Raw genomic sequence first — 17,791 nt, 5'->3', positions numbered from 1 at the left:
GAGCGGGGCCCCGAGTTCTCCGCTCCTCCAGGCAGAGATTGGGAGGCCACCATTTTCACTCTCATCCTCCAAAGCTGTACCTAAAGCTTGCAGGGAACAAAAGCTCCGGAGAGCAAACCCGAGCATATTAGTTAGCCCGGACTCACAAGGGCGGGGCAATTCTGCCTCCTGGCAAAGACATTTGGGAACCACAGCAACAGGCCCCTCCCCTAGAAGATCAGCAAGAACAGCCAGCCAAGACCAAGTTTACCGATCAAGGAGAACAGGAGAACTCCAGCGCTAGGGGAATACTGCACATAGAATTCATGGCTTTTTTACCATGATTCATTAGTTTTTAAAGTTAATTTTAACTTTTTTTTTGAATTTTTCTTTTTCCCTTTTTCAACTAACATCTTATCCCTTTTTAAAAAAAAACATTTTTATTTTTCATTTTTAGAGTCATATTCTATCCCTTCATAGTGGTTACCCTTATTTTTGGCATATATATATATATAAGTTGTTCTCTCTAAAATTTTGAGAAACACTTTCCTCTAACAGATCAAAATATACCCTAAATCTCTAGTGTATGGCTTTGTTCTAGTCTCCTGCCTGATCACGTTCTCTCCCTTTTTTTTTTTTGTTAAATCTTCTTCTTTCTTTTTTCAAACAACTTCTTATCAATTCTTTTTATAAAATCTTTTATAATTTTCATCTTTACAGTCATCTTCCATCCCTTCATTGTATCAACCGTTATTTTGTACATATATGTCTTTCTTTCTTTACAATTTTAGGAGGCACTATCTTCTAACAGACCAAAATACACCCAAAATCTAGTGTTTGGCACTGACCTATGCACTAGCCTGATCATATTTTATCATATTCTGTTTTTTTTTTTGTTTTGTTCTGTTTTTGTTTGTTTTTGTCTTTTTCTTTTTCTTTTTTCTCTTTCTTTTTTCTTTCTTTCCCTCTCTTTTCCCATGGTTTCAGGTCTTTTCTGATTTGTTTACAGTATATTTTCTGGGGACATTGTTAACCTGTTAGCATTTTGTTCTCTCATTCATCTAGTCTCCTCTGGACAAAATGACAAGACGAAAGAAATCACCTCAGCAAAAAGAACAAGAGGTAGTACCGTCTGCCATGGACCTACTCAATACGGACATTAGTACGATGTCAGACCCTAGAGTTCAGAATCATGATTTTAAAAATACTAGCTGGGCTTGAAAAAAGCGTGGAAGTTATTAGAGAAACCCTTCCTGGAGAAATAAAAGAACTAAAATCTAACCAAATCGAAATCAAAAAGGCTATTGATGAGGTGCAATCAAAAATGGGGGCACTAACTGCTAGGATAAATGAGGCAGAAGAGAGAATTAGTGATCTAGAAGACCAAATGATGGAAAATAAAGAAGCTGAGAAAAAGAGAGAGAAACAACTACTGGATCACGAGGGCAGAATTCGAGAGATTAGTGATACTGTAAGACGGAACAACATTAGAATAATTGGGATCCCAGAAGAAGAAGAAAGAGAGAGAGGGGCAAAAGGTATATTGGAGCAAATTATAGCAGAGAACTTCCCTAATGTGGGGAAGGAAACAGGCATCAAAATCCAGGAGGCACAGAGAACCCCTCTCAAAATCAATAAAAATAGGTCAACACCCCGACATCTAATAGTAAAACTTACGAGTCTCAGAGACAAAGAGAAAATCTTGAAAGCAGCTCGGGAGAAGAGATATGTAACCTATAAAGGTACAAACATTAAATTGGCAACAGACCTATCCACAGAGACCTGGCAGGCCAGAAAGGACTGGCATGATATCTTCAGAGTACTAAATGAGAAAAATATGCAGCCAAGAATATGACATCCAGCTAGGCTCTCATTGAAAATTGAAGGAGAGATAAAAAGCTTCCAGGACAAACAAAAACTAAAGGAATTTGCAAACACAAAACCAGCCCTCCAGGAAATATTGAAAGGGGTCCTCTAAGCAAAGGGAGAGCCTAAAAGCAGCTTAGACCAGAAAGGAACACAGACAATATATAACAACAGTCACCTTACAGGCAATACAATGGCACTAAATTCATATCTTTCAATAGTTACCCTGAATGTAAATGGGCTCAATGCCCCAATCAAAAGACACAGGCTATCAGATTGGATTAAAAAACAAGACCCATCCATATGCTGTCTGCAAAAGACTCATTTTAGACTCAAAGATACCCCCACATTGAAAGTGAGGGGGTGGAAAACCATTTACCATGCTAATGGACACCAAAAGAAAGATGGGGTGGCAATCCTTATATCAGACAAATTAGATTTTAAAACAAAGACTGTAATAAGAGATGAGGAAGGACACTCTATCCTGCTTAAAGGGTCTATCCACCAAGAAGATCTAACAATTGTAAATATCTATGCCCCTCACATGGGAGCAGCCAATTATATAAGGCAATTAATAACAAAAGCAAAGAAACACATTGACAACAATACAATAATAGTGGGGGACTTTAACACCCCCTCACTGAAATGGACAGATCATCTAAGCAAAAGATCAACAAGGAAATAAAGACTTTAAATGACACACTGGACCAAATGGACTTCACAGACATAATCAGAACATTCCATCCCAAAGCAACGGAATACACACTCTTCTCTAGCGCCCATGGAACATTCTCCAGAATAGATCACATCCTAGGTCACAAATCAGGTCTCAACCACTACCAAAAGATTGGGATTATTCCCTGCATGTTTTCAGACCACAATGCTTTGAAAGTAGAACTCAATCACAAGAGGAAAGTCGGAAAGAACTCAAATACATGGAGGCTAAAGAGCATCCTACTAAAGAATGAATGGGTCAACCAGGAAATTAAAGAAGAATTAAAAAAATTCATGGAAACCCATGAAAATGAAAACACAACTGTTCAAAATCTTTGGGATACAGCAAAGGCAGTCCTGAGAGGAAAGTATATAGCAATACAAGCCCTTCTCAAGAAACAAGAAAGGTCTCAAATACACAACCTAACCCTACACCTAAAGGAGCTAGAGAAAAAACAAATAAAGCCTAAACCCAGCAAGAGAAGAGAAATAATAAAGATCAGAGCAGAAATCAATGAAGTAGAAACCAAAAGAACAGTAGAACAGATCAACGAAACTAGGAGGTGGTTCTTTGAAAGAATTAACAAGATTGATAAACCCCTGGCCAGACTGATCAAAAAGAAAAGAGAAATGACCCAAATCAACAAAATCATGAATGGAAGAGGAGAGATCACAACCAATACCAAAGACATACAAACAATTATAAGAACATATTATGAGCAACTCTATGCCAGCAAATTAGATAACCTGGAAGAAATGGAAGCATTCCTAGAGATGTACCAACTACCAAAATTGAACCAGGAAGAAATAGAAAACCTGAACAGACCTATAACCACTAAGGAAATTGAAGCAGTCATCAAAAATCTCCCAACAAACAAAAGCCCAGGGCCAGATAGCTTCCTAGGGGAATTCTACCAAACATTTCAAGAAGAATTAATAAGAAGAAGAAGAATTAATTTTTCCAAAGAAGACATCCAAATGGCCAACAGACACATGAAAAAGTGCTCAACATCACTCGGCATCAGGGAAATCCAAATCAAATCCTCAATGAGATACCACCTCACACCAGTCAGAATGGCTAAAATTAACAAGTCAGGAAACGACAGATGTTGGCGGGGATGCAGAGAAAAGGGAACCCTCCTACACTGTTGGTGGGAATGCAAGCTGGTGCAACCACTCTGGAAAACAGTATGGCAGTTCCTCAAAAAGTTGAAAATAGAGCTACCATACGATCCAGCGATTGCACTACTGGTATTTACCACAAAGATACAAATGTAGGGATCTGAAGGGGTATGTGTACCCCAATGTTTATAGCAGCAATGTCCACAATAGCCAAACTGTGGAAAGAGCCAAGATGTCCATCCACAGATGAATGGATCAAGAAGATGTGGTATATCTACACAATGGAATATTATGCAGCCATCAAAAGGAATGAGATCTTGCCATTTGCAACGACGTGGATGGAACTGGAGGGTGTTATGCTGAGTGAAATAAGTCAATCAGAGAAAGACATGTATCATATGACCTCACTGATATGAGGAATTCTTAATCTCAGGAAACAAACTGAGGGTTGCTGGAGTGGTGAGAGTGTGGGAAGGATGGGGTGGCTGGGTGATGAACATTGGGGAGGGTATGTGCTATGGTGAGCGCTGTGAATTGTGCAAGACTGTTGAATCACAGATCTGTACCTCTGAAACAAATAATGCAATATATGTTAAGAAAAAAAAAAGAAGAAGAAAATAGCAGGAGGGGAAGAATGAAGGGAGTAAATCGGAGGGGGAGACGAACCATGAGAGACGATGGACTCTGAAAAACAAACTGAGGGTTCTAGAGGGGAGGGGGGTGGGGATGGGTTAGCCTGGTGACGGGTATTAAAGAGGGCACGTTCTGCGTGGAGCACTGGGTTTTATGCACAAACAATGAATCATGGAACACTACATCAAAACTAATGATGTAGTGTATGGTGATTAACATAACAGTAAAAAATTAAAAAAAAAATTTCTCCTTAACCCATTAGTCAAAAAAAAAGTTGCAACCGAATAATGATTCACAGAACAATTGAGCTCTAAGTACAAAAACAAAAGTTAGGTGCTGCCATTATAATCTCCCTGATACAAGGCTAATACTCCAAGACCAGTTAGGGAAACAGGTTTCTGCCTCCCTTACCAAAGCCAAAACTTCTAAGGGGATAGATTTAACTAATTAGGGAGAGTGTGATTAAAACTGGAGCTGCTAATTGTCTACTGGGTATGTATTTCCAAGAATGTTCCCTAGAGGCTCTAAGCAATGGGAGACAAAATTAAGCCTAATATTCCTGCCATTTGTGCAGTTATCAACTGTCTGTTTCTCTCTCTTCAGGAAACTTTAAAAGTACACAGAGATGTGGTTCTCAATGCAAGCTATATGTTCCTGTGAGGAAATAATTTTATATTATGTTTAGAAACAGCATTACTTTGTGTTTAAACTTGTTTTAATGTGTACATTCTGGAGCAAGGAGATGTTTCTTTCAACAGCATGCTTTCCATCTGCAGAAGCCAGATGTTAATCTGCAGGAAAACTCAAGTGGTTAGTAAGACCAATTACATAAAGACAGAGAACAAATATCAAATGGTAGGGAGAGGGAGGAGGGGGAGGTTTAAAATGGTGTTGGTGAAGCAGTTGTAGAACTGCAGCTTACGGGGGATGGGGAGACCCCAAAACAGTGGGGTTTTTATCCATTCCAAGAATAGTATGCCCTGACAAGATTTTTCTTCCTGAGTACTTCCTCCCCTAGAATTGAAGAATCATTCAAGAAACTCAGATAAAGTATTATAAAAAGGAAATGAATGAGAATTCCTGAAGGCAATTTCACATTTCATCTCTATCAATGATAAAAACCAAACATGTCTAGGGCTTCACATGGGTTCAAATTCTACCTCTGCCACTGTGATGGAAACTGTCAACCACCCTACAGTCTTCTTTCTCTTCTTCTTCCTGGAAGTGATAAAATACCCAGTACTGGCTGAGCCCATGGCTGCCTATGTTCGACCTAGACTTCCCATCCTCCTCCATAGACAGATGTGGCCAATGTAAGTATGTTAGGGCCAATGGAAATGATATGTGCACCCTCTGGGTCCTGGATACTTTCATCTCCATTATCTGGTTGAAAAACAGCAATGACTAGTAGAGCAATCTGGGAAGTCATGGGTTGAGTATGGCAGAATGACCCTGCAAAGCACCAAATGCTCACTTCCAGGCTTGGAGAAATCAACTTCTATGTTATTTAAGCTACTACACTTTGGAGTCTCCTTGTTATGGCAACCTAACCCGCACCCTACCACTATAGTCACTTACTGTCTGTGCTACTCAGCCAAGTTAATGAACCTAAGTCTCACTTTCTTCAACTGTAAAATGGTAGTATTTTGTGATGTCCTAAGATTATACTTATTTAATAAGGTACTAAGAAGAATAAATGGGTTAAGACATGTAATATGCCAAATCTGTAACTTACAAACACAAAAGTGCTCAATTAAGGGTAGGTGACGTTAGCAAAGATAAAGGACAACTTAGGAAGTGGCTTTCAAAGGCCTCTAACAGCAAGCAGCTATTGTGCCCACAAAACCCTAATGGCAGAAATGTCTATCTGCTATATATATATAACAGATAGTGCCTTCCAGCCTCTTTGGTCTTGGCTGCAGAAACCAAATGACAAAAGGGACGTCATCATTTGAAAAGCGTCATGTTAAGATGCACACATTGCATCCCCGCTGTGGCTCTAAGGCCTACCACCTTCAGAAGTTGACCTGTGACAAATGTGGCTATCCTGCCAAGTGGAAGAGAAAGTATAACTGGAGTGCCAAGGCTAAAAGATGAAATACCACTGGGACCGGTCAAACAGGCACCTAAAAGTTGTCTACTGCAGATTCAGGCCTGGACTCTGTAAAGAAACACCACCTCAACCCAAGAAGGGAGCTGTGGCAGCATCCAGTTCATCTTAAGGATTTCAACAATTAGTCACACAATAAACATCCTGGTTAAAAAAAAAAAAAGAATAGAAATGTGTATCTGCTTTGAGAGTGTGTATCAGTAACAATGTACTTAGAGAAAACAAGAGGTATCTTACCTGTAGTGCAGAAGAATTAAGATTGAATAATGTTCAATTCGAATTTAGCTGTTCCAAACTCTTTAAATGGTTCTTTAAATTTTGCTCTATGTTATTACCAAACACTAGTTATTTGTTTCTGCTCAGTTGAAGGAATGGAGTTTCATGTTTATATACAAAATAGCTAAGTAGAAAGATAAATTCATCAATATAGATCACCTAACCTGGGTAGGCTGAGAAAGAAACATACAAATGAACCGGAATCATCTATACTGGATACCCACCTAGATGCAAAGAGTTCTGTACTCAATGAAGGCTATGGCCTGATGGCCTTGCACACATTCCCCCCTCTGGACTGTGCCTTTGCAAGTGACAACTACTGTTATAGTTGACACTGTGGATTCTTCTTATCTTTTGTTTGTGGGACATGGTTAGAATGTACTCCTAGGATTTCTATAACCCTGATATCTGCTGAACACTGCAGTTGAGATCTTTAGCACCAGGGCCCTGATGTGAGTTTTACATGTCACAAGACACAGAAAAACCATGAAACTACATCAACCAGCAAAGGCCAGCATCTCGAAAATGGGAGCACAGATCACACTACGAAGGCTTAAATCCTTCCATCTACACTGATAATCCCACTGTGTATAATGGGATGTGGGCTACCATGGCAAGGGGAGGCTGAACCAGAAAGTGATGAAAAAAACACAACATAATCTGTATACACTTTTAGAATCATTTATCCTACTCAAACAGGTTTGAGATAACGCTTTGCATCCTACTTCATGGACACATCAATATTCACTAAGCCAGACACTGCCTCCTATAAGAGACCTAAGGACACTACAGTTGCCTTGGCCAAGGGGAGTATCACATAGCCTGAAAGGCCTGAAGGACTGAGAGACCAAAGCTCAGGGACTGCAGCCACACAGAAGCAATATCACTATCGACGAAAGTTAGTTCAAGAGTAAAAGATGCCCTCTGGTACACTGGTCTTGAGAAACCAAGGTTTTAGATCAAGAGCAAAAATCACTGCACTTGGGAAGCAACAAACAACTCACGGCCTATATTTCTGTTCTACTTCCCTGAAGTGTTACTTACAGGCTCCCGGCCATCCATGGCTTCCATCCAGAGCCTCCGGTCCTCTTCCGACAACGCCTGCATGGTGATAACCCCTGGCCTGTGGAGAAAGGAGGAGACAGACATGAACCCAGTGCCACAGGTAGAGAGATCTTGACGAAGGTGAAACTTCAAGAAACACCCATACAACAGACTGAGGTGTTGCTGGGATTAACAACACGAAGTCAGGCACACACACAGCTTTTCAGAGCTGCCTTCCAGTCTCAGAAAGCAAAGTCATCTTCCGAATGCTCCTCAATAAACCCATCTCCCTCAGGGAGGTAGGAAAAAACAGAGCAGACATGAACAGGGTATGGCCAGGCCCATGTGTGTTTCATTACCATACTGTTAAGGGACACAAATGATTAAAGTGATTCCTTTAGACCCTGTTTGTTTCTTGAGGTCTTATTCACTCCTATTCTCCAAAATGCCTAACAGAGAATTTTACTCACAGTAGGACTGCAATTCGTACGTATTCAAGTGAACAGAATTACTGGACTCAAGATTAAAAAGAGGTGAAACAACCAAGCTGGGGGGACCCTGGTCTCCTAACCTCTAAGCTAAGGCTTCTAAACTCCTTTTGACATGGAGATGTTTTATGAAGGTAACTGGCTTTGTAATTATATTAAATGTATATCATTTTTTAAGTGAATACTTGTCATGTCAGGTAATAAGTTCTTTACATGCATTACCTCTTTTCACCCTCTCACTGAAATCTGCTTGCTCTTTCTAACTGAACACAAACCCTCCAGAAAGCTTGCATACAACACCAAATGGTATTTGTTGAGTTCCCCTTACAGATGGCACTCTACAAATAGAGACTTGAGCCATGAAAATGTCCTTGGGAGATGGGGCTAAAAGTCCTCTGTGCTCATTAAAGCAGGAGTTCTTAGGGTCCACAGATGGGTCCAAGAGAGTCTATAAACCACACTTCCATCTCCAAATGTATATATATTTTTCTGTATTAACAGTTCAACCTCACCCATTATCACAAAAGACTGCAACCCTCAAAAAGTTAAGAACTACTGATTTAAATCCTCATCTTTAAAGTTTGAGAAAGCCTAAAAGGAATTAAGAGGTCCATTGAGCAAGAATGAAGTCCTATTGCCATCTTAGTCTGTGGTACCATTAATGATCCCAGAACAGTATGGTAATGAAACACATATGGGCCTGGCTATACCCTGTTCAGCACGAGTCTATTCATTCTGACCCATATAATCACTGGTCCTGACTTATTTCCACAGTTCCATTGAATATGCTAGATCTATTTATGTTGACCGTATTTTAAATATTACATCTGCTTCTTTTCATTGATTATCCCTCAATATCCCTTAAGGAAAAACATTTCCAAAGACGTAAGCATATAAGTACAAGGGGGTTGGGGACTCGAGGGGCACTGGGGTGTGGTGTAAGTGTGTATGCATGTGTTGTGTGTATGTACGGGTGGAGGTGGACAATAGTGGTGGTAGCTGGGTATGCGGGTGGATGAGTGAAGGTGTTGAGCCTGAGGACATTAATTCCCCAGAGGCAGTCCTTCCTGTGAAGGCGATCCTGAGCAGTGGCACCCTAACACAGAGAGGACTCAGAAAATACAGTAAGCCTTTTCTCCACAGTCCCTGCCAGGGCCCTCCCTCCTCTTCTCAGAAATTCTCATTCTCAAACCCAAATGCCCATTTCCCACCATGAGCCCATGCAGTACACCAGACCCATTGTCTGCAGACTACTGGCAGTCATGGCTCTACAGAGCTGATCCTTGGCTTGCAGGCATGGCAGACTGATTCTACTCTTCAACCTCAAGTGCAATGATTTAATGGCTTAGAGAGAAAAAGTCTATGAACCTGCAGTCCACTGCACAACTCTCAAGTCCCTGGACCTGAATCTTTGAGTGTTGCTCCAAGTGTTGTGCCTGGACCACCAGCTTCACAATCAGGCATTCCCTTAAAATGGAGATTCTCAACCTGAAACCACCTTACTGAATCTGAATTTCTGGGCTGGGCCTGGGAACTTGGATCTTAACCAACTCCCCAGGTGATCCTGATGCACAGTTAGGGCTGAGACCCACTGCCCTGGGCTGCCCACAGGCCCCCACCCTATCCTTCCTGTCCCCCCACACTAAAGAGCAAAGACACTCTCTGGTATACACTAGGGTCAAGCAGCCAACAAGTCTCCAGTTCATTTCCTGCTAGGTGCTCACCAGCAAACAGTGAGACCAAAATAGTTGCCTAGCATACCAAGATTTTAGGGACCCTGCAGATGTCACATCAACTTCATGGCACACAGTGTGAGATTTCCACCCTGAGCCACAAAGAGGAAGTTCAGACAAACTCAGAGGCCACTTGGCCTTAGTAACCAGGAAAGTCAACAGGATTTGTTTTCATTTCAAGAAGAAATATCAAAATGTAAGTTCTTTTCTACATGTGGTTTTGTTCCCCTTTTTTGTAGGAGGGGGTAGTACAGAACTGAACAAAGTGGATTTAATATGCTTAGTTCTAATCCTATCACCCCCCACCCCCCCGCCCCAAGTTCAGGTAATTTTCTCTCAGTCTCATGTACGTATATCTGGATCACAGTACTATCCTTTCTAGGCATCTAGAAAACACTCCTTCGGCTCCAAGTTTCTGTTCCTTCATTATAATTTAAACCGTAATTACATAAATCTCTTATGTGTGAATTTCCAAGAACCAAGGTGAAAGAGTCAACTTTATTTTGGAATCAAGCAGTAAGTTTCTTTCCATATTCCCCCTCCCTATGTCCCTACTAGCCACCATTCCTCAAAACAAAATAAAGCAAGCAAAACTCCCTATGACTCTGTACTTTCCATGTCAGTCCCTGTAAGACAGCATACTTTCCTAGGGGCATCAGCTTAGTTCATGTTTTAAATGCATCTGGCTTTTCAAAACAAAAATGGAGAGGGGGAAAGAGAAATAGAACTCTCCAGAGAGGAGTATGCAATGAAAAAGGGAAAATATAAAACAATGAAAGAGAACTGGAGTAAATGAGCTCTCTCTAGCTCTACAAAGAATCATGATACTATCAAACATCATAATGGAATAAAAACTATAATAATAATAACCCAGGAGGGTATGTCAGATACTGTGCTAAGCACTACATATAAATTAATTCATTTAATCCTGACAACTACATCATGAGGTAGGTATACTCTCATTATCCCATTGGGCAGATAAAAAAAAAAAAAAAAAAACAAGGCTCAACTAGGTTAAGTACCTTGTCTACAGTCACAGAGCCAGAATCTCAACCCAGCAGTCTATTGCTTCATCCTTGCAAACAAGACCACAGCAAATGTCAAGGTGCCCTAGTCCACAGAGAGCAGATATTGAACACCCAAGTTCTCCGCCATCAAAAAGGATCAGGCCCTCCTCTAAGTACCACAGAGAATTCCTGCATGGTATCAAATAAGATCAAACAATAAAGGGCTCTGTAAAGCCTAAAGTGTTTCATAAATATGATCATAACAAGAACACCATTCAAACAGCCAATCCAAAAAAGAATATGATGATGTCCAGTGTGACTATGGCTCACTTTCTACAGCAGTGATTCTCCACATTTTTTCTGCCTCAAAATACTCAAGACATGGAAAGGTGATGAGTTTTTTAAAAGAACACAAAAAACACTAATCATGGGGGCATGTGGGTGGCTCAGTCTGTTAAGCATCCGCCTTCAGCTCAGGATCCTGAGATCAGGCTCCCTGCTCAGTGGAGAGTCTGCTTTCCCCTCTCCCCCTGCCCCTCCCCCCCACCCATGCTCTCTCTCTCAGACAAATAAGTAAAATCTTTAAAAAAATAAAATTTGAAAGCAGTAATCATAAAGAAAAAATATGAGGAAATTAGGCTTCACCAAAATGAATAATTTTCATTCATAAAAAGGTACCATTAAAAGAGTGAAAAGGCAAACTACAGAGAAAGAGATGTTGTAGTTTATATCTCCAGTGAGACTCTTAACCAGAATATGTAAAGAATGCCAACAAATAAGAAAAAAATGAACCTAATTAATAAAATGGATAAAAGACATGAATAGGTGCTTCATGAAGGACACACAAATGGCCAACAAACATAAGAAACAGGGCCCAACATTATGGCTCTTCAAGGAAGTGCAAATGAAACCACAATGAAATAGAACAAACACCCATTAAATGGAGAGCATTCAGAAGACCACTAATACCAAGTACTGGCAAGAATGCAGAGCTAGTGGAACTCTCATACACTGCTAGAAACAGAACTGATAACACCATTTTGACGTTATCTACTAAAACTAAACATATACCTCACCTGCTGTATGACCTAGCAATTCTACGTCTATGCATACATCCAAGAGAAATGAGTGCATATGTCCATCAACAGACACATTCAAGAATGCTGTTTTATTCTTAACGGCCAAGCTTTACAACAAAAATCTCAAATGTCCGTCTAGGAGAATAAATTGTTTATATTTGAAATGAAAGAAAGAATCCAGACACAAACTACTAACAGTGAGTCCACTGATACCATGTTCAAACACTAGTCCAAGTCATCTATGGTGACAGAATTCAGAACAGTGACTTCATCTTGGGGGAACAGGTATGATGATGACTGGAAGGAAACCTCCTCAGGTAACAGCAATGTTCTATAACCTGATCTGGGTGATTATATAGGTACAGGGGCGGGGGGGGTAGTCATAAAGATACAGACATAAGATTTGTGCATCTTACTGTGATTACACCTCAATAAAAAAAAAAAAAAAACCCTTTTAAATACGGAAGAGATAGACCTTGTCATCAGTAACTTACGCTCACTAGTTATCCTGACACTGGTGTTTCATAGCTGTGTAAGCGCCTAGTGGACGAGTAACTGAACTACTCTATACTCTTCTTTACAAACCAGATTTAAACAGTACCTACTTCCAGGAGTCATTGTGAAGGTTAAACGAGATATTTATGAAGTGTTTCAAAGTGTCAGACACACTGTAAATGCTCCCAAAATTAGTTGTTATCACTGGGGCAGGTGGAGGGAAAAAGATGGCAAGTGTGTAGGAGGATCAAAATTACGGAGGAAGAAGGGCAGGTGTATATAGTTTAAAAAGGAAAGGAAACCAGCCACAGGTGCTTCTGATACACATGACCCCACCCCCGACACACTCACACACAGCACTGAAAATCACACCTCTACTACAAAGGGAGCCAGGCCAGGGGCTGCACTGACACACAGGCTCTGACATCATGGCCATTTCCTTCTTCCTCCTGAGTAAAGCATCAAAGTGGCCTACTTCCCCCTTTTGGAATTAATGTCAGATAACTGATGACAAACAAGGGGTCTTTAGCAAATTCTAGATAATTTGCCAAGGAGCCCACTAGTTGGGAGAAGTAACAAAGGACTTGCAATCCTTTCTAGAGCTCAATCCTAAGATACAAGGTAAGATATGGCACCTCATTTTGACTCTGAATAAATCTTTGGTTAGTGTTGTTATCTTTATCAGCTTTAGAACCGTGAATAAGTATCTGCAATTTTCTCTAAGCTGACACTCCACCTCTCACACAATAGGGGAGGAAATGCAGAAAATTACTCATTTGTCACAGGGTAAACCGCGCCCCAGCACCATATCCCCTTCAACTCTGGCCTCCAGAAAGAGCCCGTGGAAAACAGTGCACCCTTTATGCCACATCCAGGAGCGAGGCCCATCGATGTCAGCTCACAGCCTCCTCAGCAGCAGAGAGCAAGCAGAATCACAACCAGCCCTGACTCCAGGGCCACTCCACAGCTCTCCTGATCTAATCTTATTCCTGAATCTGAGTCAACAATAGTGATCTCAGTGGCTTGGCAACTCCACCACTTCCCACTGGACAAGGAAATGCTGTTGCTGACTCCACCCCACTGAAACAAACACTCACAATCTAACAGTACTAGTCTTTCTAAATCAACCTCCAAAGATCCAAAGATCTAGGGGTCACTCATTCATAAGACTCTAAGTCTTCTGTTGGCAAGAGTTCGTCCTCCAGCTTCCATCCGCACAACAGCACATGTAAGAGTCAAGTTGCTTATATAGGAAGACGGGATGGTGCAGGCATGGAGAACAGGCTGCCATCCACAGTGGAAAAGAGCCGCACAAGTGCTGGGGATGGGAGTGGTCCTTTGCTTCTAAAATGCTACTGGGAAAACAGGTTCCCAATCTTACTAGGGTTCAAGGTTCAGGACATCTTCATTTACACAAAGATATGGCCAAAGTCATGCCAAATAATCTTAGAGAATGACATTGCTTTCTTGTCTATGAGATTACAGACTCAAACGTCAAAAGAGAACAGCAAGTAAGCAAAAGGAGTGAAATTGAATAAAAAGATTATTTATTGCCCCAAGGAAAATAGGTTCAGTGTCATTTTCCTTATAACATGCAGCCCTTTATTTTTTCTTTTGCACATTTACTTTTTGATAGTCATAGGAACAAAAGAGGACTTCCCCTCTATGGGAAAAATAACAGTGCAAGGGCAAGGCAAAGTGGCGGAGGTCACCCGTCATCACAGTGAAACAACAGGGCATGGTGGGGACTGCAGCAAAGTGGAGAGTAGATGGCCCACCTAAAGGAGGCACCCACCCCTCAGCTCTGTAAACATCTGGCACAGGGAGAGGGGGGATTTACAGATTTTTCCAACTTCAGCATGTTGGTTCAAACACCACTCCAGCCAAACCAAACATGTCTGTGGACCGCCAGTTTGCAACTTCTAGTGTCTCTGTCTATCTCTGCCTGAGCTCCACCCCAAGTTATGGTGGCATATTAGAAAGTCATCTGATGCATTAGAACCAACAGCAATGCATGTTTGTATTCTTGATTCACTTCACAGCCAAATTCAGCAGAGCATCTCCAGCTCTTCAAAAAAGGAGGAACGTGGGCTACCTCCCCTTTTTTCCCAATACTCAGGACCCAGTGTCATCACTGGAGGGCAACATCAATATACGCAGAGATAAAAAGTTATAAATACGCACCACTCTACAGCACCGAGACAATGATCCACTGAAGGTCCCTGTGATTACACATCCTTCCACATGAGAAGGATATAAGTAGGCTATAGGTAAGAGACAGAGAAACTGAGCGAGAAACCGGAAGCTGCAAACTAGTGGCCCATTAACTGTGACTAATATTTACTGAGTATTTACTATGTGCTAAGCACTGTGCTAAGGACTTTACTTGCCTTATCGTTTATTCTTCAAAATAACCTTATAAAGTAGGTATTAGCATTATACCTCTTTAAAAAACTTGCAAAATGTCATACCACTAGTACGCGGCAAAGTGTCAACTTGAACCCAGTCAGCTGACTCTGAAGCAAAGCCCATATGTAAGCACAATACTGTACTGCCCCCATGTGCATGCAGTGTATGGGCCCTGGGATCCATGGTGACCAGCTCCTTAAGCCTTAAGGGGAGGGAAGGAGAAAGAGGAAGCATAGCTTGTGCGCACTCGCTCTCTCTCTCTCTCTCTCTCTCTCACACACACACACACACACACACACACACACACACACACCTTAACAAGTTTTCAGAAGCAGAGTTCTCATCAATTTAGAAAGGATCTGATCCTAATAATGAATAAATTATAACATATTACAGCCTACAGCATTAACCTCTTGAGAGGAAAGGTCCTAAAATAATGAGCACCATAGCAGTAATGATACTCTCAAGAGTAAATATTGCCAATCATATCAAATAATTTCCCACATTTTTATTTTGAAGGAAAGTGCTGTCGTAAAACACCAGGAAGCCCAAATAAAGAAATCTTTGGCACATGAAGCTGCATTATCCTTAAAGAAACATATACTGAGTGCCTACTATGGGCCAGCCATGACGCTAGGTACCGGGAATATAGGAGAGAGCAAATTTTAACACAGCAGCAGCCAGAGACAGCATTATTAATTGCCAAAATGAGCAAAACTCAGGGAGAACAAAAATACTTGTTACTACCATTGATAACAAACTGAAAAAATTGTCTAATTCAAGAAATGTATTAGTTCATGTATCAATTTTTTATTTTTACTTTTCTAGCTCATAGTGAATAGAAATGTAAGTAAGTGGAGTTTACTGATGGACTCGTTTCCTCTCTCAAGATCTTATTTAACAGCAACACTTTGGTTTAGATTTTTTAAAAAGCTCATTTAATACTTAGAAGTTGGCTACTAAACTGGCATTTGCCATTAGCAAAACAAATTTCAGTATGCAGACCAAGGAGTACAAATAAGGTCGCCCCAGTCTCCCTTCGTAAAAGCCATGAGCCACCATGTCCCATTCTTACTTAAACCAGAGTCAAAGAGTAAACACTCTCTCAGTTAATTTACAAAAAAGAAGAAGAGGAAGAAGACCACTCGATGACAAGTTCAAACTGCATGAATATTTAAGATTCCAAGAACTTTTCAACTGGCTTATTTTACAGAGAGCCAAGAAGCAATCCAGAAAGCACAATACTTCCCCCCCCCCCACAGTTTACTCCCACCCAAGTATGGAAGTTAGAGCAGAACACCCTCTGAGGAAGGAAAAGCCATTTCCTGTCTGAAATGTCAGTGATACTGAGACCAGCACTCTAATCCAACCACCAGGAAAGGCAAAATCAAATATTATTTCAAACCAGGGGTGAGAAGGGGAGGGGCGGGGAGGGGAAGTCTGAAACCAGGAAAAAGAGATTCATCTGTTGCAAAAGATAAAGGCACCCTGCACCAAGAGGGAAAGGCAGGTCTGCCTGGTGCTCAGCACACCATCGGACAGCCAAAATCACACATCTGTTTTCTTCACCATCTGAAATAAGCCGTCCCTGAAGCAAAGAGCCTGACACTTTTCATTTAAAAAGCAAGGTAAAATGTAATGTTTAAACAGAGGCTTGGTTAACTGGAGCATGCTTGCTTTTACAGGGAAGCAGGTATGAAATGATCCATCACAAAAGGGTGAGAGGAAGGAATTTCTAGACAAAGAATGAATCATTTAGAATACTTTTCTTTAAGGAGTAATTCACATCATTTCTTGTCTAGCGCACAAACACACCCCCCCACACACACACTGCCTCCTAATTGTTGACGTATAAAGGACAGCTGATTTTCAACTAGACCTTAATAGTTACTAATAAATATACAAAACTGCCATCTAGAGGTTGAGCACTGCAGCAAGTCTGTTACATAATGTGATCCTTTTTGGAAAACACATACCATCCTACACTCACACAACCTCACCAACACATACAAACAAGTGCATACACACATAACACATACCAAATTAGAAGCAACAGTATTATTTTAACTTGGTACAGTTCCCTTTTGAGATAATAAATCATAAAGAAAGGCATAAAACTTTTTACCTTATATAGGAGATACATACAAATAGTGTGTTACCACATACATAATTTGAAAACGGAAGCTTCCCCTAGCAGCCCCTTTGCACATATACATTTAATAAACCTGTATTCACTCTTAGTTTATAGAGGACTTGAAAAATCATTACACTGTAGGAAAAGGAACAACATCAAAAAGGAAAAAAAAAACAGGTTCAAAGAAACATCCACCAAAGCAAAGTTTCAATATAAGAACAATGAATTCCCAGGTACTGGAGTAGAGACAAAAAATTCAAAAGCACAACTTTCTCCAACACAGGACTGCATCAGGAAGGAGTATTATCATATTCCATCTTCAAAACAATCCTACAAGGGAGGTATGATTAGCCCTTGCCCAGAGTCGCACCGACTCTCAGATTCGTAAATCTTCCAAGCCTCCACTATTCTTACTTTAACCAACCTTTCATTTTCGTGGAATTTTTTTCATCCTACCTATACTGGAATGCAGATTATCTGAGTATTTGCTCAAGTTTTAATTTAGATAGCATCCAATATGATTAAGCTACTGTAGTATCTTACAAAATAGTTCACCAAAGTCCCAAAGATAAGAACAAATAGTCTAACTCAAAAATTACATGTCCATAAGAAACAAAATAAACAACCACATGCACAAGGTACTGTATTATAAACTGTAGAAAATGATGTTGCTATGCCTCTGGAAGCAAATGACCAGACACA

General features: G+C 40.6%; 1 protein-coding gene and 1 pseudogene across 10 annotated transcripts in view; one reads left to right on the top strand and one right to left on the bottom strand.

The window, feature by feature from the left end:
* The window catches only part of ARHGAP26 (Rho GTPase activating protein 26), a 449,937-nt gene that overhangs the window by 277,851 nt on the left and 154,295 nt on the right, over positions 1 to 17,791 (bottom strand). For all 10 annotated transcript variants that reach the window (XM_035727446.1, XM_035727450.1, XM_035727448.1 and 7 more), the window contains exon 11: positions 7,745 to 7,823. In XM_035727446.1, coding sequence (XP_035583339.1) covers positions 7,745 to 7,823 — 79 coding nt within the window. The remainder of the gene's footprint in view (positions 1 to 7,744; positions 7,824 to 17,791) is intronic.
* Positions 6,244 to 6,536, top strand: LOC113928430 (annotated as a pseudogene).

This window comes from Zalophus californianus, chromosome 5 (genome assembly GCF_009762305.2).
Source record: "Zalophus californianus isolate mZalCal1 chromosome 5, mZalCal1.pri.v2, whole genome shotgun sequence".
Classification (NCBI taxonomy): domain Eukaryota; kingdom Metazoa; phylum Chordata; class Mammalia; order Carnivora; family Otariidae; genus Zalophus; species Zalophus californianus.
Note: the sequence above shows the minus strand (reverse complement) of the source record. Positions and strands in the feature narration are given on the sequence as shown.